Source organism: Oncorhynchus keta, unplaced genomic scaffold (assembly GCF_023373465.1).
Source record: "Oncorhynchus keta strain PuntledgeMale-10-30-2019 unplaced genomic scaffold, Oket_V2 Un_contig_2918_pilon_pilon, whole genome shotgun sequence".
In the NCBI taxonomy this organism is placed as follows: Eukaryota; Metazoa; Chordata; class Actinopteri; order Salmoniformes; family Salmonidae; genus Oncorhynchus; species Oncorhynchus keta.
This window is the reverse complement of record NW_026286426.1, coordinates 46538-69594: the sequence shown is the minus strand read 5'-3', so window position 1 is coordinate 69594 and position 23057 is coordinate 46538. Positions and strand designations below refer to the sequence as shown.

The following is a 23057-nucleotide window of genomic DNA, read 5'->3' as shown; positions in this document are numbered from 1 at the left end:
CATAATATATAAATCACATTAGCTAGATCCATGTCACCTTCATAATATATAAATCACATTTGCTAGATCCATGTCACCTTCATAATATATAAATCACATTAACTAGATCCATGTCACCTTCATAATATATAAATCACATTAACTAGATCCATGTCACCTTCATAATATATAAATCACATTAACTAGATCCATGTCACCTTCATAATATATAAATCACATTAGCTAGATCCATGTCACCTTCATAATATATAAATCACATTAGCTAGATCTCTAAATATTAATACTACTCCTAACAGGCCCATGGGCCGTTGGCCATGTCACCTTCATAATATATAAATCACATTAGCTAGATCCATGTCACCTTCATAATATATTTTTTGTAAGCGTCAGCGGTAATGACAAGAGGTTTTCGTAACGGTAATGACAAGAGGGTTTCGTAATGGTAATGACAAGAGGTTTTCGTAACGGTAATGACAAGAGGTTTTCGTAACGGTAATGACAAGAGGGTTTCGTAACGGTAATGACAAGAGGGTTTCGTAACGGTAATGACAAGAGGTTTTCGTAACGGTAATGACAAGAGGTTTTCGTAACGGTAATGACAAGAGGGTTTCGTAACGGTAATGACAAGAGGGTTTCGTAACGGTAACGACAAGAGGGTTTCGTAACGGTAATGACAAGAGGGTTTCGTAACGGTAATGATAAGCTGGTTTCAGAAATGAGCGTTGTATAGATTGCCTTCAAAAACTGTACTAGAGATTCAGTACAACCCAATACATCAATCATCAGACTGTGTCATTTGTTAACACCAATTTCATAATAAAAAAATCACTGATCTTAATGATGACCCCTCTTATGTAAGTATTGTAATACCACGCATGTATTCAGATCCAGTCATCGTGGAGGTACTCAGACCCAGAGTCATCGTGGAGGTACTCAGACCCAGAGTCATCGTGGAGGTACTCAGATCCAGAGTCATCGTGGAGGTACTCAGATCCAGAGTCATCGTGGAGGTACTCAGATCCAGAGTCATCGTGGAGGTACTCAGATCCAGAGTCATCGTGGAGGTACTCAGATCCAGAGTCATCGTGGAGGTACTCAGACCCAGAGTCATCGTGGACTCAGAGGGTTTCAGAGTACTCAGATCCAGAGTCATCGTGGAGGTACTCAGATCCAGAGTCATCGTGGAGGTACTCAGATCCAGAGTCATCGTGGAGGTACTCAGACCCAGAGTCATCGTGGAGGTACTCAGACCCAGAGTCATCGTACTCAGACCCAGAGGTACTCAGACCCAGAGTCATCGTGGAGGTACTCAGACCCAGAGTCATCGTGGAGGTACTCAGACCCAGAGTCATTGTGGAGGTACTCAGACCCAGAGTCATTGTGGAGGTACTCAGACCCAGAGTCATCGTGGAGGTACTCAGATCCAGAGTCATCGTGGAGGTACTCAGATCCAGAGTCATCGTGGAGGTATTCAGATCCAGAGTCATCGTGGAGGTATTCAGATCCAGAGTCATCGTGGAGGTACTCAGATCCAGAGTCATCGTGGAGAAGAAACTAACGTCTGTGGGCGTGGCGTTTGGACCGGAGCAAGGACATTGGGTAGCCGTCTGAAACAGAGAAGGCCTCGTTGTACTTTTACCAATAGTTCATTAGCCGCTGCTGCTCTCTTGGTGTGGTGCAGGTGCCGTACCCCTCTACTGCTCTCTTGGTGTGGTGCAGGTGAAGTACCCCTCTGCTGCTCTCTTGGTGTGGTGCAGGTGAAGTACCCCTCTGCTGCTCTCTTGGTGTGGTGCAGGTGCCGTACCCCTCTACTGCTCTCTTGGTGTGGTGCAGGTGCCGTACCCCTCTGCTGCTCTCTTGGTGTGGTGCAGGTGAAGTACCCCTCTACTGCTCTCTTGGTGTGGTGCAGGTGAAGTACTCCTCTACTGCTCTCTTGGTGTGGTGCAGGTGAAGTACCCCTCTACTGCTCTCTTGGTGTGGTGCAGGTGAAGTACTCCTCTGCTGCTCTCTTGGTGTGGTGCAGGTGAAGTACCCCTCTACTGCTCTCTTGGTGTGGTGCAGGTGAAGTACCCCTCTACTGCTCTCTTGGTGTGGTGCAAGGTAAAGAACCAGCATGGAACCCTAGAGATGTGTTATTGACTGTGACTATGGAACCCTAGAGATGTGTTATTGACTGTGACTATGGAACCCTAGAGATGTGTTATTGATTGTGACTATGGAACCCTAGAGATGTGTTATTGACTGTGACTATGGAACCCTAGAGATGTGTTATTGACTGTGACTATGGAACCCTAGAGATGTGTTATTGACTGTGACTATGGAACCCTAGAGATGTGTTATTGACTGTGACTATGGAACCCTAGAGATGTGTTATTGACTGTGACTATGGAACCCTAGAGATGTGTTATTGACTGTGACTATGGAACCCTAGAGATGTGTTATTGACTGTGACTATGGAACCCTAGAGATGTGTTATTGACTGTGACTATGGACCAGCATGGAATCCTAGATACAGTTGAGGTCGTAAGTTTTTCAACCACTCCACACATTTATTGTTAGTTAGGACATCTACTTTGTGCATGACACAAGTAATTTTTCCAACAATTGTTTACAGACAGATTATTTCACTTATAATTCACTGTATCACAATTCCAGTGGGTCAGAAGTTTACATCCACTAAGTTGACTTTGCCTTTAAACAGCTTGGAAAATTCCAGAAAATGATGTCATGGCTTTAGAAGCTTCTGATAGGCTAATTGACATCATTTTTGTGGATCTATTTCAAGGCCTACCTTCAAACTCAGTGCCTCTTTGCAGGTACAGGTACTCTCTGAAGGTACCACGTTCTGTACAAACAACAGTACGCAAGTATAAACACCATGGGACCATGCAGCCGTCATACCGCTCAGGAAGGAGACGCGTTCTGTCTCCTAGAGATGAACGTACTATGGTGCGAAAAGTGCAAATCAATCCCAGAACAACAGCAAAGGACCTTGTGAAGATGCTGGAGGAAACAGGTACAAAAGTATCTATATCCACAGTAAAACGAGTTCTATATTGACATAACCTGAAAGGCCGCTCAGCAAGGAAGAAGCCACTGCTCCAAAACTGCCATAAAAAAGCCAGACTACGGTTTGCAACTGCACATGGGGACAAAGATCGTACTTTTTGGAGAAATGTCCTCTGGTCTGATGAAACAAAAATAGAACTGTTTGGCCATAATGACCATCATTATTTTTGGAGGAAAAAGGGGGAGGCTTGCAAGCCGAAGAACACCATCCCAACTGTGAAGCACGGGGGTGACAGAATCATGTTGTGTGGGTACTTTGCTGCAGGAGGGACTGTTGCACTTCACTAAATAAATGGCATCAGGAGGAAGGAAAATTATATGGATATATTGAAACAGCATCTCATGACATCAGTCAGGAGGAAGTTAAAGCTTGGTTGCAAACGGGTCTTCCAAATGGACAATGGTCCCAAGCACACTTCCAAAGTTGTGGCAAAATTACTTAACTGGACAACAAAGTCAAGGTATTGGAGTGGCCATTACAAAGCCCTGACCTCAATCCTATAGAAAATGTGTGGGCAGAACTGAAAAAGAGTGTGCGAGCAAGGAGGCCTACAAACCTGACTCAGTTACACCAGCTCTGTCAGGAGGAATGGGCCAAAATTCACCCAACTTATTGTGGGAAGCTTGTGGAAGGCTACCCAAAATGTTTGACCCAAATTAAACAATTTAAAGGCAATGCTACCAAATACTAATTGAGTGTATGTGAACTTCTGACCCACTGGGAATGTGATGAAAGTAATTAAAGCTGAAATAAATTATTCTCTCTACTATTATTCTGACATTTCACATTCTTAATATAAAGTGGTGATCCTAACTGACCTAAGACAGGGCATTTTTACAAGGATTTAATGTCAGGAATTGTGAAAAACTGAGTTTAAATATATTTGGCTAAGGTGTATGTTAGTAAGGTTTCATATCAACAATTAGATTTATATTTTTGATGTAAGGTTTCATAAAAAAATATGATTTTATGTGATAAACAAAAACACAAATTTCATAAAAACAATATGACTTCAAGTTGCATAAACAAAAACACAAATTCCCACAAAAACACAAGTCAGAACACAGCCTGCCTCTCTATTCTCTCATGTGATTTCAGGTGCTTTAACAGGTTAAAACTCTTCCCACATTGGGAGCAGTGGTAAGACTTCTTTCCAGAGTGTATTCTGTTATGTATTTTCAGGCTCCCTAACTGGGTGAAACTCTTGCCACACTGAGAACATTGGTAAGGTTTTTCTCCTGTGTGTATTCTCTCATGCCTTTTCATGTTAACTAACAAGGTAAAACTCTTTCCACATTGGGAACATTGGTAAGGCTTTTCTCCCGTGTGTGTCCTCTCATGCTCTTTAAGCTTCCATAACTTCATAAAACTCTTTCCACAATGGGAACAGTGGTGTCGTCTTGCTGGTTTGGGAGTCTCTGGTTCTGGTTTCCCTGAAGGACTCTTCCCGCTATCGGAGAATCTCTTCCTACGGGAGTGAGAATCTGGTCTCTTTCCTGCCAAAGACATATTATTGTGTTTAACAAAGACCTGAATGAAACCTGAAATATGATACAACTTTATTTCTATTAGGGTTGCAAAAAAACCTGGCAGCTTTTCACAAAATTCCCAAGTTTTCCAGATATCCTGGTTGAAAGTAGAGGTCTTCACGGGTCATGTGACTAAAAGAAGTTGGACCTGTTCAGAAAAGAGACCTGGGGTTCTACCACCCGGATCCGAAAGGAACCTGGGGTTCTACCACCCGGTTCCAAAAGGAACCTGGAGTTCTACCACCCGGATCAGAAAGGGACCTGGAGTTCTACCACCCGGATCCGAAAGGGACCTGGAGTTCTACCACCCGGATCCGAAAGGGACCTGGAGTTCTACCACCCGGATCCGAACTAACAAAAAGCAGCAGGAAAGTTGTATTTTTTTTAAACTACTTTATTATCTGAAGCTGACAAAGTAGGAGAAGAGCGGGAGAGGGGCCGTACTATGAAAGTCCTGACGCCCCCCCGTCCTCCATCCCAACCCATGACCCAGGCAGTGTGTTGGGTCCTCCCTCCCCACCCACCATCCCCCCCTCCCTGTTTGCCTCGGGGCTGCATGTAGGGGACCCCATCTCCTCAAACAGGAGTTGGGATCCCTCTAGCAAACAGCCCACCGACCCCTCACTGGAGTCATCCCCTAAAATGCAAGGGGCTGAGGCAAACCGGGAGGACAAATTACCCCCGCCACTCTCTTAGCCCCCCCTCCCTCTCACTTCCTGCCAAGCTCCCCCTCTTCATCCCTTTCTTCTTTGGTGAAGGAGGTAGCGGGGAGACAACGTCCCATCCCCGCTAAATCCTCCACCAAATCCCTAATTTCGACCTCGAGGAAGCCTGGCAGGCTGTCCCCCACTCCTTTCCCCCCATCTCCACCTCCCACCCCCTCCGTCCCCGTCACTGTCACCACTCCCTCTTCCACTCCTTCTCGCACCACTGTCCCACTCTCCCTCTTCTCCGCTCCTTCCTGTTCTTCCACCTTCTTTTTCTTCTCTCCTTCTTTTTCCTTCTTTCCATCTTCACTCCTCTTTCTTTTCGCCTCTTCCTTCTTCCCTTCTTCGTCCTTTCCCCTGTGCCATCCGTACAATCCGCGTGCGTCCTCTCTTTCCTCCCCCCCATCCCCCAGCTGCAGACGCGTATGACCTGTGACGAGACGGGCAATCACGCCACAGGTGTGCTCTTGAGCCACACCCGTGGCAAGCCTTGGGCTCGTCACATTCCCTGGCCTCGTGCTCTTCCGACCCACAAAATCTACACCTCTTGGCGCTGCACGAGGCCAGGATATGGCCATAGGCCATACAACGCCTGCAGAACGGGGGCTGACGTGCATAGTAGAGTGTTCCCCTGTCAGCCCCCAGGGAGAACATCGCCGGAGGATGGAGGTAGCCATCCACACTCTTCGGGGACTCCCTGAGTAACACCTGGAAACCTCTCTTTCCATTCCAGAAACCCAGGGAGTCCCTGAGGTACCTCGCTGAGGAGACATTGTCCATGTACCTCCCCAGAAAGGCCCTCACCTCTTCATCTTTCACATGCGGATTGTACATGGTTACAGTGACCACCCTGAAGTTGTTCTTAGCCAGGCTGGTCACCGCATAATGGCACAGGGGTCCCGTTTTCTCCGCTTCCTTTGCCATCTTCATTACTTCGTCATGTTTTTGTTCTTTGTGAAACGTCACATCGAAAGCCTTCTCATTCGGGTTCCCTTGAAGGCAGAGCACTTCCTTCACCTCTATCCTGAGGCATACCATCAAAATGGTCCTTCCAAATGTCTCTCTACTCCACGGCTCCATCTCCTTTTCAGTCCAGGCAAATCGTAAGGTATTTGCCATACCAATCCCCGGAAACGATCTTGTTTGCTTGTATTGATTCATTTTAAAAAATAAGCTCTCTTCAGAAAGAAGCTTCAACCTGAAGTGAAAAACATCTTTAATAGGAAACGGTGGAGCAACTAAAGGTGTTGACTCTCCACATCTATCAAGACAACTGGAGCACTGGGCCAGACAATCTTAAATAGAACCTGGACCAGCTCAGGTGAAACACCTTCCCACTAACGAGATGGACAAGCCAGCACAGGTGTAACACATACTGACTAACGAGGTGACACCAATCAGTGTGTCCAACATGCTAACGAGAAAGATGTGCTAAAGTCCAACCTCAAAACATAAATGGAAAAACCAAAGCCTGTATCACCTTCCCCCTTAAGACAACAAATTTATCCTATATTTTTGTTGGACAAGTTTGCTCACCACCAACATAAAACAACTTCCATTTCACATTATAATCAACTACACTGCTTCACCTTCACCAATATAAACATGGTGTCTACTGGCTGTCAACAATTAAAAACAAGAAAAAACACCTATTCCTAAATAATAATAAACAATCATTATTTTTTTCTCCTTTTTCTTTCTATAGAATCCTACAACTCACTAGCTTCTAGAACTCTCGTCTTCCTAAAACTCACTTGCTTCTAGAACTCTCGTCTTCCTAAAACTCACTTGCTTCTAGAACTCTCGTCCCCTTGGAAGGAGCCTAAACAAAACTCAGATCAAATTGTATTAGTCACATGCACTGAATACAACAGTGAAATGCTTCCTTATGAGCCCCTAACCAACAGTGCAGTTTCAATACGGAAAAGAATAAGAGATAAAACTCCAAATAAACACAAATCTTTTTGACTGCCCACCCCAGAGATAATCAGCAACCAAGTTTTCCTTACCACGGACTGATTTCAAGAGGAAACTCCTGCGATATCCGTAATAACTTTCCACCTCACTGCGGAGCTTCTCTCTCTTTTCAGGGTTCAGATAGGCATGTTGTTGGATCTGGGCCCAGTCCCCAATATCATGCTCTAGAACATTTGGTTTGGCACATGTGAGAATTAACCCTGATATTCTAAAAACAGGGCAACAATGTCAATATAATTGTACCAAAAAATTGTCATGTTGGTTGCATGAATAAATATCACTACCAAATGTTACATGAAATGTAAATATGAAATATTTGATTGCATTGTCATATTTTCAACATCTTTTCAATATAATTTTGCTTGGTGGGATAGCCCAATGTCAAAACACAGTTTTAACATGTCCAAATCAATAACCAATATGCAGGAACAGTTTGGGGATAAATTGAAAACCTAAACATAACATGTGCTATTTACACAAACATCTGCCACAATAATCATATTACTGGTATTTTTTAAACAAGCTCCTTATAAACTGCACAAGCACCAGAAACACTGTTGTTTTGACAAATATCAATAAATCACTGATATCGATGAGGTGGGAAATTAGGTTGTACGTGCTGTTGAAACTGACACAACAAAAAAAACACATGGAAATGGGAGATATATTTTACCTCCCTGGTTAGAGGACAACCTGCAGAAGAGTCAGCTACATTTGGGAGTGATGCATTAAATATAGGGGTCGCTAAACAAGGGAATGGAACACTTATTTGCCATCACTCATCGATATCATGCTAAAAAAAATTGTGAGAGAGGAGAGAGATGAGGTTGCACGTCCTGTTAAAACTAACAGCTCAAAAACCACACGGAATCTGGGAGTACATCCCTGGGAGTACATCCCTGGTTAGAGGACAATTTGTAGAAAACAGCACGCCACATTTTGAAGTGTTGCATTTTCATTCAAGTGGGTCACCAATGTGGTAAGTGTAACACAACTCCTAATTGTCCCTAGAATTTCTAAGCAAACAGCTGGAGGCAGGGCTTTCTCCTGTAGATCTCAATTTTAATGGAATGGTCTGCCTATCCATGTGAGAGACGCAGACTCGGTCTCAACCTTTAAGTCTTTACTGAAGACTCATCTCTTCAGTGACGATCTTCCTGTTTGGGTTGGCGCTCCCCCTTGGGTTGTGCCGTGGCGGAGATCTTTGTGGGCTTTACTCGGCCTTGTCTCAGGATGGTAAGTTGGTGGTTGAAGATATCCCTCTAGCGGTGTGGGGGCTGTGCTTTGGCAAAGTGGGTGGGGTTATATCCTTCCTGTTTGGCCCTGTCCGGTATCATCGGATGGGGCCACAGTGTCTCCTGACCCCTCCTGTCTCAGCCTCCAGTATTTATGATGCAGTAGTTTGTGTCAGGGGGCTAGGGTCAGTTTGATATATCTGCAGTACTTCTCCTGTCTTATCCGGTGTCCTGTGTGAATTTAAGTATGCTCTCTCTAATTCTCTCTTTCTTTCTCTCTCTCGGAGGACCAGGCCTCAGGACTACCTGGCATGATGACTCCTTGCTGTCCCCAGTCCACCTGGCCGTGCTGCTGCTCCAGTTTCAACTGTTCTCCCTGCGGCTATGGAACCCTGACCTGTTCACCGGATGTGCTACCTGTCCCAAACCTGCTGTTTTCAACTCTCTAGAGACATCAGGAACGGAAGAGATACTCTTAATGATCGGCTATGAAAAGCCAACTGACATTTACTCCAGAGGTGTTGATCTGTTGCACCCTCGACAACTACTGTGATTATTATGATTTGACCATGCTGGTTGGTCATTTATGAACATTTGAACATCTTGGCCATGTTCTGTTATAATCTCCACCCGGCACAGCCAGAAGAGGGCTGGCCACCCTTCATAGCCTGGTTCCTCTCAAGGTTTCTTCCTAGATTTTGGCCTTTCTAGGGAGTTTATACTAGCCACCGTGCTTCTACACCTGCATTGCTTGCTGTTTGGGGTTTTAGGCACTTTGAGATATCAGCTGATGTAAGAAGGGCTAACTAAATACATTTGATTTGATCCGATATAGTACTCTTCCATTTCGGAGCCTGGATTGTCCCCATGAGGCTAATATCTATAACATGTTGAAATCAATTCATAAGGGGGCAAACGTTTAGGCTTCTACATTGTGAAATCATTACAATACTCCTCCTACAATGTAAAAAACATTCTACATTGTGACATTAATACACTGAAATCAAGAAAAACTTCTTCATTGATCACAGCTATATGGTTTTATATGGTTTCTCTCCTGTGTGTGTTCTCTGGTGTGATACAAGATGGCCAGATGAAGCAAATCTCTTCCCACATTGACCACAGCTATAAGGTTTCTCTCCTGTGTGTATTCTCTTGTGCACTCTCAGATCTCCAGATTGACTAAAACTCCTCCCACATTGACCACAGCTGTAAGGTTTCTCTCCTGTGTGTGTTCTCTGGTGTCGTGTCAGCTGGCCAGATTGACTAAAACTCTTCCCACATTGATCACAGCTATAGGGTTTCTCTCCTGTGTGTGTTCTCTGGTGTCGTGTCAGCTGGTAAAATTGACCAAAACTCTTCCCACATTGATCACAGCTAGAGGGTTTCTCTCCTGTGTGTGTTCTCTGGTGAACTGTCAGCTCTCCAGATCGACCAAAACTCTTCCCACATTGATCACAGATATATGGTTTCTCTCCTGTGTGTATTCTCTGGTGTTGAGTCAGATGGCAAGATCGACCAAACCTCTTCCCACATTGATCACAGCTATAGGGTTTCTCTCCTGAGTGTGTTCTCTGGTGTCGTGTCAGCTGGTCAGATTGAACAAAACTCTTCCCACATTGATCACAGCTATAAGGTTTCTCTCCTGTGTGTGTTCTCAGGTGTTGAGTCAGAGAGCCAGATGTTGTAAAACTCGTCCCACATTGATCACAGCTATAGGGTTTCTCTCCTGTGTGTGTTCTCTGGTGCACTGTCAGCTCTCCAGATCGACAAAAACTCTTCCCACATTGATCACAGCTATAAGATTTCTCCCCTGTGTGTATTCTCTGATGAATTGTAATGCCTGATGAGCTCACAGATTCTCTTCCTGTGGGTCTCTGCGGGTGTTTAAAAGACTCTTCCTCCCTCTTCAGCATCATGATGTTGAGGCTCCCCAGAGGATCCACGGTTCCCACTCCCTGTGTGTATTCTCTGATGAATTGTAATGCCTGATGAGGTGAATCTCTTCCCACAGTCAGAGCAGCAGTGAGTTCTCTTCCCTGTGGGTCTCTTGCAGGTGTTTATTGAGGTGTTCTGATCTGGAGAGACTTTTGTTCTCTCCCCCTCTTCAGCATCATGAGGTTGTTGAGGCTCCCCAGAGGATCCACGGTAGTCCCGTATCTCTCCTGTGTGAACAACAAAGTCAGACAGATGATTAAAGGCCCACAACAGCAGAAGTCCACTGTAAAAGGTGATGCCAACAGCGTAGCTATGATGTTGTACAGCAATTGACGTCTGTAATGAATGTTAACATTATTTGACAATTGTCTTAAAATTAGCAAGAAAAGTCATATTTTTTTTTGTTTTCACATTAGTAGTTTATAACATCGATGATTGTAGGCTAGAAATAGGATATTCATGTTGTTGAAACTCTAAACAGTGTGGGGTAGATAGAATACTTTTGTTCTCAAGGCCCCCTTCTGTGTTTGCTAAAATTGTGGCACAGGTCAGTATGGGGTATTGTGTTTATAGAATAAGGTCAGTATGGGGTATTGTGTTTATAGAATAAGGTCAGTATGGGGTATTGTGTTTATAGAATAAATAAGGTCAGTATGGGGTATTGTGTTTATAGAATAAGGTCAGTATGGGGTATTGTGTTTATAGAATAAGGTCAGTATGGGGTATTGTGTTTATAGAATAAGGTCAGTATGGGGTATTGTGTTTATAGAATAAGGTCAGTATGGGGTATTGTGTTTATAGAATAAGGTCAGTCAGTGGGGGTATTGTGTTTATAGAATAAGGTCAGTATGGGGTATTGTGTTTATAGAATAAGGTCAGTATGGGGTATTGTGTTTATAGAATAAGGTCAGTATGGGGTATTGTGTTTATAGAATAAGGTCAGTATGGGGTATTGTGTTTATAGAATAAGGTCAGTATAGAATAAGGTCAGTATTGTGTTTTATAGAATAAGGTCAGTATGGGGTATTGTGTTTATAGAATAAGGTCAGTATGGGGTATTGTGTTTATAGAATAAGGTCAGTATGGGGTATTGTGTTTATAGAATAAGGTCAGTATGGGGTATTGTGTTTATAGAATAAGGTCAGTATGGGGTATTGTGTTTATAGAATAAGGTCAGTGTGGGGTATTGTGTTTATAGAATAAGGTCAGTGTGGGGTATTGTGTTTATAGAATAAGGTCAGTGTGGGGTATTGTGTTTATAGAATAAGGTCAGTGTGGGGTATTGTGTTTATAGAATAAGGTCAGTGTGGGGTATTGTGTTTATAGAATAAGGTCAGTCAGAATAAGGTCAGTGTGGGGTATTGTGTTTATAGAATAAGGTCAGTGTGGGGTATTGTGTTTATAGAATAAGGTCAGTATGGGGTATTGTGTTTATAGAATAAGGTCAGTATGGGGTATTGTGTTTATAGAATAAGGTCAGTATGGGGTATTGTGTTTATAGAATTGTGTTTTTAGAATAAGGTCAGTATGGGGTATTGTGTTTTTAGAATAAGGTCAGTATGGGGTATTGTGTTTATAGAATAAGGTCAGTATGGGGTATTGTGTTTATAGAATAAGGTCAGTATGGGGTATTGTGTTTATAGAATAAGGTCAGTATGGGGTATTGTGTTTATAGAATAAGGTCAGTATGGGGTATTGTGTTTATAGAATAAGGTCAGTATGGGGTATTGTGTTTGTTTATAGAATAAGGTCAGTGTGGGGTATTGTGTTTATAGAATAAGGTCAGTGTGGGGTATTGTGTTTATAGAATAAGGTCAGTGTGGGGTATTGTGTTTATAGAATAAGGTCAGTATGGGGTATTGTGTTTATAGAATAAGGTCAGTATGGGGTATTGTGTTTATAGAATAAGGTCAGTGTGGGGTATTGTGTTTATAGAATAAGGTCAGTGTGGGGTATTGTGTTTATAGAATAAGGTCAGTATGGGGTATTGTGTTTATAGAATAAGGTCAGTATGGGGTATTGTGTTTATAGAATAAGGTCAGTATGGGGTATTGTGTTTATAGAATAAGGTCAGTATGGGGTATTGTGTTTATAGAATAAGGTCAGTATGGGGTATTGTGTTTATAGAATAAGGTCAGTATGGGGTATTGTGTTTATAGAATAAGGTCAGTATGGGGTATTGTGTTTATAGAATAAGGTCAGTATGGGGTATTGTGTTTATAGAATAAGGTCAGTATGGGGTATTGTGTTTATAGAATAAGGTCAGTGTGGGGTATTGTGTTTATAGAATAAGGTCAGTATGGGGTATTGTGTTTATAGAATAAGGTCAGTGTGGGGTATTGTGTTTATAGAATAAGGTCAGTATGGGGTATTGTGTTTATAGAATAAGGTCAGTATGGGGTATTGTGTTTATAGAATAAGGTCAGTATGGGGTATTGTGTTTATAGAATAAGGTCAGTATGGGGTATTGTGTTTATAGAATAAGGTCAGTATGGGGTATTGTGTTTATAGAATAAGGTCAGTATGGGGTATTGTGTTTATAGAATAAGGTCAGTATGGGGTATTGTGTTTATAGAATAAGGTCAGTATGGGGTATTGTGTTTATAGAATAAGGTCAGTATGGGGTATTGTGTTTATAGAATAAGGTCAGTATGGGGTATTGTGTTTATAGAATAAGGTCAGTATGGGGTATTGTGTTTATAGAATAAGGTCAGTATGGGGTATTGTGTTTATAGAATAAGGTCAGTATGGGGTATTGTGTTTATAGAATAAGGTCAGTATGGGGTATTGTGTTTATAGAATAAGGTCAGTATGGGGTATTGTGTTTATAGAATAAGGTCAGTATGGGGTATTGTGTTTATAGAATAAGGTCAGTATGGGGTATTGTGTTTATAGAATAAGGTGTTTATTGTGTTTATAGAATAAGGTCAGTATGGGGTATTGTGTTTATAGAATAAGGTCAGTATGGGGTATTGTGTTTATAGAATAAGGTCAGTATGGGGTAGAATAAGGTGTGTTTTATAGAATAAGGTCAGTGTGGGGTATCAGTATCAGGTGGGGTATTGTGTTTATAGAATAAGGTCAGTATTGTGTTTATAGGGTATTGTGTTTTATAGAATAAGGTCAGTATGGGGTATTGTGTTTATAGAATAAGGTCAGTGTGGGGTATTGTGTTTATAGAATAAGGTCAGTGTGGGGTATTGTGTTTATAGAATAAGGTCAGTGTGGGGTATTGTGTTTATAGAATAAGGTCAGTGTGGGGTATTGTGTTTATAGAATAAGGTCAGTGTGGGGTATTGTGTTTATAGAATAAGGTCAGTGTGGGGTATTGTGTTTATAGAATAAGGTCAGTATGGGGTATTGTGTTTATAGAATAAGGTCAGTGTGGGGTATTGTGTTTATAGAATAAGGTCAGTATGGGGTATTGTGTTTATAGAATAAGGTCAGTATGGGGTATTGTGTTTATAGAATAAGGTCAGTATTGTGGGTATTGTGTTTATAGAATAAGGTCAGTATGGGGTATTGTGTTTATAGAATAAGGTCAGTGTGGGGTATTGTGTTTATAGAATAAGGTCAGTATGGGGTATTGTGTTTATAGAATAAGGTCAGTATGGGGTATTGTGTTTATAGAATAAGGTCAGTATCATTTGTGTTTATAGAATAAGGTCAGTATGGGGTATTGTGTTTATAGAATAAGGTCAGTATGGGGTATTGTGTTTATAGTTTATAGAATAAGGTCAGTATGGGGTATTGTGTTTATAGAATAAGGTCAGTATGGGGTATTGTGTTTATAGAATAAGGTCAGTATGGGGTATTGTGTTTATAGAATAAGGTCAGTATGGGGTATTGTGTTTATAGAATAAGGTCAGTATGGGGTATTGTGTTTATAGAATAAGGTCAGTATGGGGTATTGTGTTTATAGAATAAGGTCAGTGTTTATAGAATAAGGTCATTGTGTTTATAGAATAAGGTCAGTATGGGGTATTGTGTTTATAGAATAAGGTCAGTATGGGGTATTGTGTTTATAGAATAAGGTCAGTATGGGGTATTGTGTTTATAGAATAAGGTCAGTATGGGGTATTGTGTTTATAGAATAAGGTCAGTATGGGGTATTGTGTTTATAGAATAAGGTCAGTATGGGGTATTGTGTTTATAGAATAAGGTCAGTATGGGGTATTGTGTTTATAGAATAAGGTCAGTATGGGGTATTGTGTTTATAGAATAAGTCAGTTTTGTGTTTATAGAATAAGGTCAGTATGGGGTATTGTGTTTATAGAATAAGGTCAGTATGGGGTATTGTGTTTATAGAATAAGGTCAGTATGGGGTATTGTGTTTATAGAATAAGGTCAGTATGGGGTATTGTGTTTATAGAATAAGGTCAGTATGGGGTATTGTGTTTATAGAATAAGGTCAGTATGGGGTATTGTGTTTATAGAATAAGGTCAGTATGGGGTATTGTGTTTATAGAATAAGGTCAGTATGGGGTATTGTGTTTATAGAATAAGGTCAGTATGGGGTATTGTGTTTATAGAATAATTGGTCAGTATGGGGTATTGTGTTTATAGAATAAGGTCAGTATGGGGTATTGTGTTTATAGAATAAGGTCAGTATGGGGTATTGTGTTTATAGAATAAGGTCAGTATGGGGTATTGTGTTTATAGAATAAGGTCAGTATGGGGTATTGTGTTTATAGAATAAGGTCAGTATGGGGTATTGTGTTTATAGAATAAGGTCAGTATGGGGTATTGTGTTTATAGAATAAGGTCAGTATGGGGTATTGTGTTTATAGAATAAGGTCAGTATGGGGTATTGTGTTTATAGAATAAGGTCAGTATGGGGTATTGTGTTTTTAGAATAAGGTCAGTATGGGGTATTGTGTTTTAGAATAAGGTCAGTATGGGGTATTGTGTTTATAGAATAAGGTCAGTATGGGGTATTGTGTTTATAGAATAAGGTCAGTATGGGGTATTGTGTTTATAGAATAAGGTCAGTATGGGGTATTGTGTTTATAGAATAAGGTCAGTATGGGGTATTGTGTTTATAGAATAAGGTCAGTATGGGGTATTGTGTTTATAGAATAAGGTCAGTATGGGGTATTGTGTTTATAGAATAAGGTCAGTATGGGGTATTGTGTTTATAGAATAAGGTCAGTATGGGGTATTGTGTTTATAGAATAAGGTCAGTATGGGGTATTGTGTTTATAGAATAAGGTCAGTATGGGGTATTTATAGTGTTTATAGAATAAGGTCAGTATGGGGTATTGTGTTTATAGAATAAGGTCAGTATGGGGTATTGTGTTTATAGAATAAGGTCAGTATGGGGTATTGTGTTTATAGAATAAGGTCAGTATGGGGTATTGTGTTTATAGAATAAGGTCAGTATGGGGTATTGTGTTTATAGAATAAGGTCAGTATGGGGTATTGTGTTTATAGAATAAGGTCAGTAAGGTCAGGGGGTATTGTGTTTATAGAATAAGGTCAGTATGGGGTATTGTGTTTATAGAATAAGGTCAGTGTGGGGTATTGTGTTTATAGAATAAGGTCAGTGTGGGGTATTGTGTTTATAGAATAAGGTCAGTGTGGGGTATTGTGTTTATAGAATAAGGTATTGTGTTTATAGAATAAGGTCAGTGTGGGGTATTGTGTTTATAGAATAAGGTCAGTGTGGGGTATTGTGTTTATAGAATAAGGTCAGTGTGGGGTATTGTGTTTATAGAATAAGGTCAGTGTGGGGTATTGTGTTTATAGAATAAGGTCAGTATGGGGTATTGTGTTTATAGAATAAGGTCAGTATGGGGTATTGTGTTTATAGAATAAGGTCAGTATGGGGTATTGTGTTTATAGAATAAGGTCAGTATGGGGTATTGTGTTTATAGAATAAGGTCAGTGTGGGGTATTGTGTTTATAGAATAAGGTCAGTGGGGTATTGTGTTTATAGAATAAGGTCAGTATGGGGTATTGTGTTTATAGAATAAGGTCAGTATGGGGTATTGTGTTTATAGAATAAGGTCAGTATGGGGTATTGTGTTTATAGAATAAGGTCAGTATGGGGTATTGTGTTTATAGAATAAGGTCAGTATGGGGTATTGTGTTTATAGAATAAGGTCAGTATGGGGTATTGTGTTTATAGAATAAGGTCAGTATGGGGTATTGTGTTTATAGAATAAGGTCAGTATGGGGTATTGTGTTTATAGAATAAGGTCAGTATGGGGTATTGTGTTTATAGAATAAGGTCAGTATGGGGTATTGTGTTTATAGAATAAGGTCAGTATGGGGTATTGTGTTTATAGAATAAGGTCAGTATGGGGTATTGTGTTTATAGAATAAGGTCAGTATGGGGTATTGTGTTTATAGAATAAGGTCAGTATGGGGTATTGTGTTTATAGAATAAGGTCAGTATGGGGTATTGTGTTTATAGAATAAGGTCAGTATGGGGTATTGTGTTTATAGAATAAGGTCAGTATGGGGTATTGTGTTTATAGAATAAGGTCAGTATGGGGTATTGTGTTTATAGAATAAGGTCAGTATGGGGTATTGTGTTTATAGAATAAGGTCAGTATGGGGTATTGTGTTTATAGAATAAGGTCAGTATTGTGTTTATAGAATAAGGTCAGTATGGAGTATTGTGTTTATAGAATAAGGTCAGTGTGGGGTATTGTGTTTATAGAATAAGGTCAGTATGGGGTATTGTGTTTATAGAATAAGGTCAGTATGGGGTATTGTGTTTATAGAATAAGGTCAGTATGGGGTATTGTGTTTATAGAATAAGGTCAGTATGGGGTATTGTGTTTATAGAATAAGGTCAGTATGGGGTATTGTGTTTATAGAATAAGGTCAGTATGGGGTATTGTGTTTATACCGGGAGGTGACCCTTCATAAAACAACAGATCAGGGGGTTCCACTGTATCGTTGTTGCAGCCTAAATGGCCAAATACACCTTTAGAGTTGAAAAGGCTTCCCTTCGTCAGAAAGCAGCTCTGAAACAGAGCAACAAAGGGACTGATTTGTTTCTGATCTCAGCATCTGTTAAATACACAGACCCCTTATTGTGCTGTAGTGAGTGTGTGGTTCTCGCACTCTGAATAGAGTTCATTATCAAGGAGGACGGTCACGTGTGTTGAGAAGTAGAGGATCATGAGTTTGGGTCCAGTATGGGGACAGAGGAGGAAACTAAACTGTTAGCAGCACACTGTCGTCAGTTACACATGAAATCAATAAAGTTAATAATTTCCAAATGAAACCATGTTCTTTAAGGTCTATATAGTATATATATATTAAACCATGTTCTTTAAGGTCTATATAGTATATATATATTAAACCATGTTCTTTAAGGTCTATATAGTATATATATATTAAACCATGTTCTTTAAGGTCTATATAGTATATATATATTAAACCATGTTCTTTAAGGTCTATATAGTATATATATATTAAACCATGTTCTTTAAGGTCTATATAGTATATATATATTAAACCATGTTCTTTAAGGTCTATATAGTATATATATATTAAACCATGTTCTTTAAGGTCTATATAGTAAATATATATTAAACCATGTTCTTTAAGGTCTATATAGTATATATATATTAAACCATGTTCTTTAAGGTCTATATAGTATATATATATTAAACCATGTTCTTTAAGGTCTATATAGTATATATATATTAAACCATGTTCTTTAAGGTCTATATAGTATATATATATTAAACCATGTTCTTTAAGGTCTATATAGTATATATATTAAACCATGTTCTTTAAGGTCTATATAGTATATATATATTAAACCATGTTCTTTAAGGTCTATATAGTATATATATATTAAACCATGTTCTTTAAGGTCTATATAGTATATATATATTAAACCATGTTCTTTAAGGTCTATATAGTATATATATATTAAACCATGTTCTTTAAGGTCTATATAGTATATATATTAAACCATGTTCGTTAAGGTCTATATAGTATATATATATTCAACCATGTTCTTTAAGGTCTATATAGTATATATATATATTAAACCATGTTCTATAAGGTCTATATAGTATATATATTAAACCATGTTCTTTAAGGTCTATATAGTATATATATATTAAACCATGTTCTGTTAAGGTCTATATAGTATATATATATTAAACCATGTTCTTTAAGGTCTATATAGTATATATATATTAAACCATGTTCTTTAAGGTCTATATAGTATATATATATTAAACCATGTTCTGTTAAGGTCTATATAGTATATATATTAAACCATGTTCGTTAAGGTCTATATAGTATATATATATTAAACCATGTTCTTTAAGGTCTATATAGTGTATATATATATTAAACCATGTTCTTTAAGGTCTATATAGTATATATATATTAAACCATGTTCTTTAAGGTCTATATAGTATATATATATTAAACCATGTTCTTTAAGGTCTATATAGTATATATATATTAAACCATGTTCTTTAAGGTCTATATAGTATATATATATTAAACCATGTTCTTTAAGGTCTATATAGTATATATATATTAAAAACCATGTTCTTTAAGGTCTATATAGTATATATATATTAAACCATGTTCTTTAAGGTTCTTTAAGGTCTATATAGTATATATATATATTAAACCATGTTCTGTTAAGGTCTATATAGTATATATATATTAAACCATGTTCTTTAAGGTCTATATAGTATATATATATATTAAACCATGTTCTTTATATAGTATATATATATATTAAACCATGTTCTTTAAGGTCTATATAGTATATATATTAAACCATGTTCGTTAAGGTCTATATAGTATATATATATTCAACCATGTTCTTTAAGGTCTATATAGTATATATATATTAAACCATGTTCTATAAGGTCTATATAGTATATATATTAAACCATGTTCTTTAAGGTCTATATAGTATATATATATTAAACCATGTTCTTTAAGGTCTATATAGTATATATATATTAAACCATGTTCTTTAAGGTCTATATAGTATATATATATTAAACCATGTTCTTTAAGGTCTATATAGTATATATATATTAAACCATGTTCTTTAAGGTCTATATAGTATATATATATTAAACCATGTTCTTTAAGGTCTATATAGTATATATATATTAAACCATGTTCTTTAAGGTCTATATAGTATATATATATTAAACCATGTTCTTTAAGGTCTATATAGTATATATATATATTAAACCATGTTCTTTAAGGTCTATATAGTATATATATATTAAACCATGTTCTTTAAGGTCTATATAGTATATATATATTAAACCATGTTCTTTAAGGTCTATATAGTATATATATATTAAACCATGTTCTTTAAGGTCTATATAGTATATATATTAAACCATGTTCTTTAAGGTCTATATAGTATATATATATTAAACCATGTTCTTTAAGGTCTATATAGTATATATATATTAAACCATGTTCTTTAAGGTCTATATAGTATATATATTAAACCATGTTCTTTAAGGTCTATATAGTATATATATATTAAACCATGTTCTTTAAGGTCTATATAGTATATATATATTAAACCATGTTCTTTAAGGTCTATATAGTATATATATATTAAACCATGTTCTTTAAGGTCTATATAGTATATATATATTAAACCATGTTCTTTAAGGTCTATATAGTATATATATATTAAACCATGTTCTTTAAGGTCTATATAGTATATATATATGTTAAACCATGTTCTGTTCTTTAAGGTCTATATAGTATATATATATTAAACCATGTTCTTTAAGGTCTATATAGTATATATATATTAAACCATGTTCTTTAAGGTCTATATAGTATATATATATTAAACCATGTTCTTTAAGGTCTATATAGTATATATATATTAAACCATGTTCTTTAAGGTCTATATAGTATATATATATTAAACCATGTTCTTTAAGGTCTATATAGTATATATATATTAAACCATGTTCTTTAAGGTCTATATAGTATATATATATTAAACCATGTTCTTTAAGGTCTATATAGTATATATATATTAAACCATGTTCTTTAAGGTCTATATAGTATATATATATTAAACCATGTTCTTTAAGGTCTATATAGTATATATATATTAAACCATGTTCTGTTAAGGTCTATATAGTATATATATATTAAACCATGTTCTTTAAGGTCTATATAGTATATATATATTAAACCATGTTCTTTAAGGTCTATATAGTATATATATTAAATGTTCCATGTTCCATGTTCTTTAAGGTCTATATAGTATATATATATTAAACCATGTTCTTTAAGGTCTATATAGTATATATATATTAAACCATGTTCTTTAAGGTCTATATAGTATATATATTAAACCATGTTCTTTAAGGTCTATATAGTATATATATATTAAACCATGTTCTTTAAGGTCTATATAGTATATATATATTAAACCATGTTCTTTAAGGTCTATATAGTATATATATATTAAACCATGTTCTTTAAGGTCTATATAGTATATATATATTCAACCATGTTCTTTAAGGTCTATATAGTATATATATATTAAACCATGTTCTGTTAAGGTCTATATAGTATATATATATTAAACCATGTTCTTTAAGGTCTATATAGTATATATATATATTAAACCATGTTCTTTAAGGTCTATATAGTATATATATATATTAAACCATGTTCTTTAAGGTCTATATAGTATATATATATTAAACCATGTTCTTTAAGGTCTATATAGTATATATATATTAAACCATGTTCTTTAAGGTCTATATAGTATATATATATTAAACCATGTTCTGTTAAGGTCTATATAGTATATATATATTAAACCATGTCATGTTAAGGTCTGTATGTTGGAGTTCAGGCTTCATTTGACCTGATAAAGTAGGAAATGAAATGAATTTTGTCCATTACAGAGATGGAGGCCAAGACAAAAAAATAAGCTTGTTATAAAATATATATTTGCCAGTTTAACAAGTCCTGTAGATCAGCTGTTAATGAAGCAATACAGACCACATTGAAGTGTCTGGAGTTTAGTTTGTATGTTCTACAGTCTAGTAAAGATAGGGGGGGGGTTGACTGGGACAGACAATGTAACATCTATACTGTTTTTAAGAAACATGTTTTCTTTCTCTAAATCTAACTTTCATCAAGGTTTTATATGGTCTATTGGTTTCTCTCTTTTCATTGGCAGAATCCTTTTTCAGTGTTATGATATTCATAACATCCATATCCACCAGTCTATCTTCCTGTCAACTAACAGAACTCTGCTGGTTGTCCTGGTAACAGATACCAATGGGCAGATCTGTTGTATTTGCTCAAACTAAACTTCAGCACTTACTTTGATGTGACAAATCTGATCCTTTCATCTCTTCTCCTCCTCTCACAGTTCCACTCAGCCCCGTTGTTTTCCTGCAGTCCACCAGCAGCACAGACAACCTCTTCATACCCAGCAGTAAGGTGCTACCGGGAGAGGCACGACACGGGGACTCCGGGAGGGTGGAAGGGCTAGCGTTGTCCTGGTAACCATAAAGAGGGGACACAGACACATATCATTATGGGTGCTGATGTCACCGCTGTCATGAAGTGCTTTACAGAAACCCAGACCCAGATAGAGCAAGCTGTATGCTAGACCAGACCAAGCTGTATGCTAGACCAGACCAAGCTGTACCATCTGGTGTTCTGATCTGGAGAGACTCTTCTCTGCCTCGTCAGCATCAGGATGTTTTTGAGGCTCCCCAGAGGATCCACGATAGTCATGTCTCTCTCCTGTGTGAACAAGAACATCAAACAGATAGTTAACTTATGACCGTATATTAAAATCATAGGGTCTTAGACGAGGCATTAGTCTCTCTAAACAGGCCCTAAAATGCAAATGTTAAAGGGTAGTTCCATAAAAATGGGTGCCTTTTGATGCACTTTAATGTAGAACTTTAATGTAGAACACGTGGAGAATTTAACAAATCTAATTTAAAAGACCCCAAAATGTATGTACCAAAGGCAGATTGACCCTTTAATAATTTATAAAGTACTGAATAACATATTCAAGTGTAGAACTTCAGTAGAATGCCCCTTTAAAACCACACATTAGTTCAACAACGGCATAGTTTGTGCCCCTGTTTAAGACAGTACTCACTGGTGTTAATCTGATATTCTGTCTCCTCCTCTTTCACTCTCAAAACGTATTCCTTCTTCACCTCTACTGCGACAGCATCATCTTCCTCTCTAAAATGTTCTTCCTCTGTTTCCTCAATAACATCATCTTCTTCTTTCACGACAATGTTCAGTCCCAGAGCTTCTTTCTCCGTCCAGCAGACCTCCTCTTCTTTAGCAGGGGAGTAGTAGTTTAGTGAGCTCATGGTCAGGGATGTTAGTTAGCATTAGCGACTAGCCTAGTGCTAGGTAGCATTAGCGGCTAGTATCAGTGTTTAACAACTTAGCAAATTGAACAAGCAAATTAGGTTAAAGTTAACCAGTTGATACGTCAAATGAACTGCGTTTACAACACTGAGATTAGCTAATGTACATTAACATGGTCTAAAGCGTCAATCTTTCAGTTTTATGTTGGCTAGCAGGCTACCGAGGTGGTTGAAAGAGTTGGCGCCTTGTTGTTCCT

At 37.9% G+C, this 23057-nt stretch overlaps 2 protein-coding genes across 5 annotated transcripts; one reads left to right on the top strand and one right to left on the bottom strand.

Annotated features, from left to right (window-relative positions):
* Nucleotides 1–685: 685 nt before the first annotated feature.
* Nucleotides 686–3602, top strand: LOC127923294 (ras-related protein Rab-34-like). Of its 4 annotated transcripts, none has more exons than XR_008114000.1 (3): nt 686–1091; nt 1441–1719; nt 1872–3602. XR_008114000.1 is itself a non-coding variant. In XM_052507258.1 (3 exons), exons 1-3 carry the CDS (start codon nt 876–878, stop codon nt 1609–1611), a joined length of 468 nt encoding a protein of 155 aa, XP_052363218.1. In that variant the 5' UTR covers nt 686–875; the 3' UTR covers nt 1612–3602. The 4 variants fall into 4 exon arrangements, 1 of the variants encoding a protein (XP_052363218.1); XR_008113999.1 differs by having other exon boundaries at nt 1414–1719; XM_052507258.1 differs by adding an exon at nt 1161–1214 and having other exon boundaries at nt 1414–3602.
* A 468-nt stretch (nt 3603–4070) lies between these two features.
* LOC127923290 (zinc finger protein 791-like) lies at nt 4071–23050 on the bottom strand. Its single transcript, XM_052507255.1, has 6 exons — nt 22578–23050; nt 22113–22210; nt 21783–21960; nt 10507–10683; nt 7316–7513; nt 4071–4566 (listed from the first exon to the last, which is right to left on the bottom strand). The coding sequence occupies exons 1-6, from the start codon at nt 22798–22800 to the stop codon at nt 4127–4129; spliced, it is 1314 nt and encodes a 437-aa protein (XP_052363215.1). The 5' UTR covers nt 22801–23050; the 3' UTR covers nt 4071–4126.
* Between the last annotated feature and the right edge of the window lie 7 nt (nt 23051–23057).

What these genes read in the sequence shown, in the direction of transcription:
- LOC127923294 (XM_052507258.1), top strand. Translation starts at nt 876, where the DNA reads ATGTATTCAGATCCAGTCATCGTGGAGGTACTCAGACCCAGAGTCATC. An exon ending in GATCCAGAGTCATCGTGGAG is followed by an intron (nt 1,092 to 1,160) that starts GTACTCAGACCC and finishes GTCATCGTGGAG; the next exon opens with GTACTCAGATCCAGAGTCAT. An exon ending in GATCCAGAGTCATCGTGGAG is followed by an intron (nt 1,215 to 1,413) that starts GTACTCAGACCC and finishes GTCATCGTGGAG; the next exon opens with GTACTCAGATCCAGAGTCAT.
- LOC127923290 (XM_052507255.1), bottom strand. Translation starts at nt 22,800, where the DNA reads ATGAGCTCACTAAACTACTACTCCCCTGCTAAAGAAGAGGAGGTCTGC. An exon ending in CCAGATCAGAACACCAGATG is followed by an intron (nt 21,961 to 22,112) that starts GTACAGCTTGGT and finishes TATGGTTACCAG; the next exon opens with GACAACGCTAGCCCTTCCAC. An exon ending in CCTCTTGAAATCAGTCCGTG is followed by an intron (nt 4,567 to 7,315) that starts GTAAGGAAAACT and finishes TGTCTTTGGCAG; the next exon opens with GAAAGAGACCAGATTCTCAC.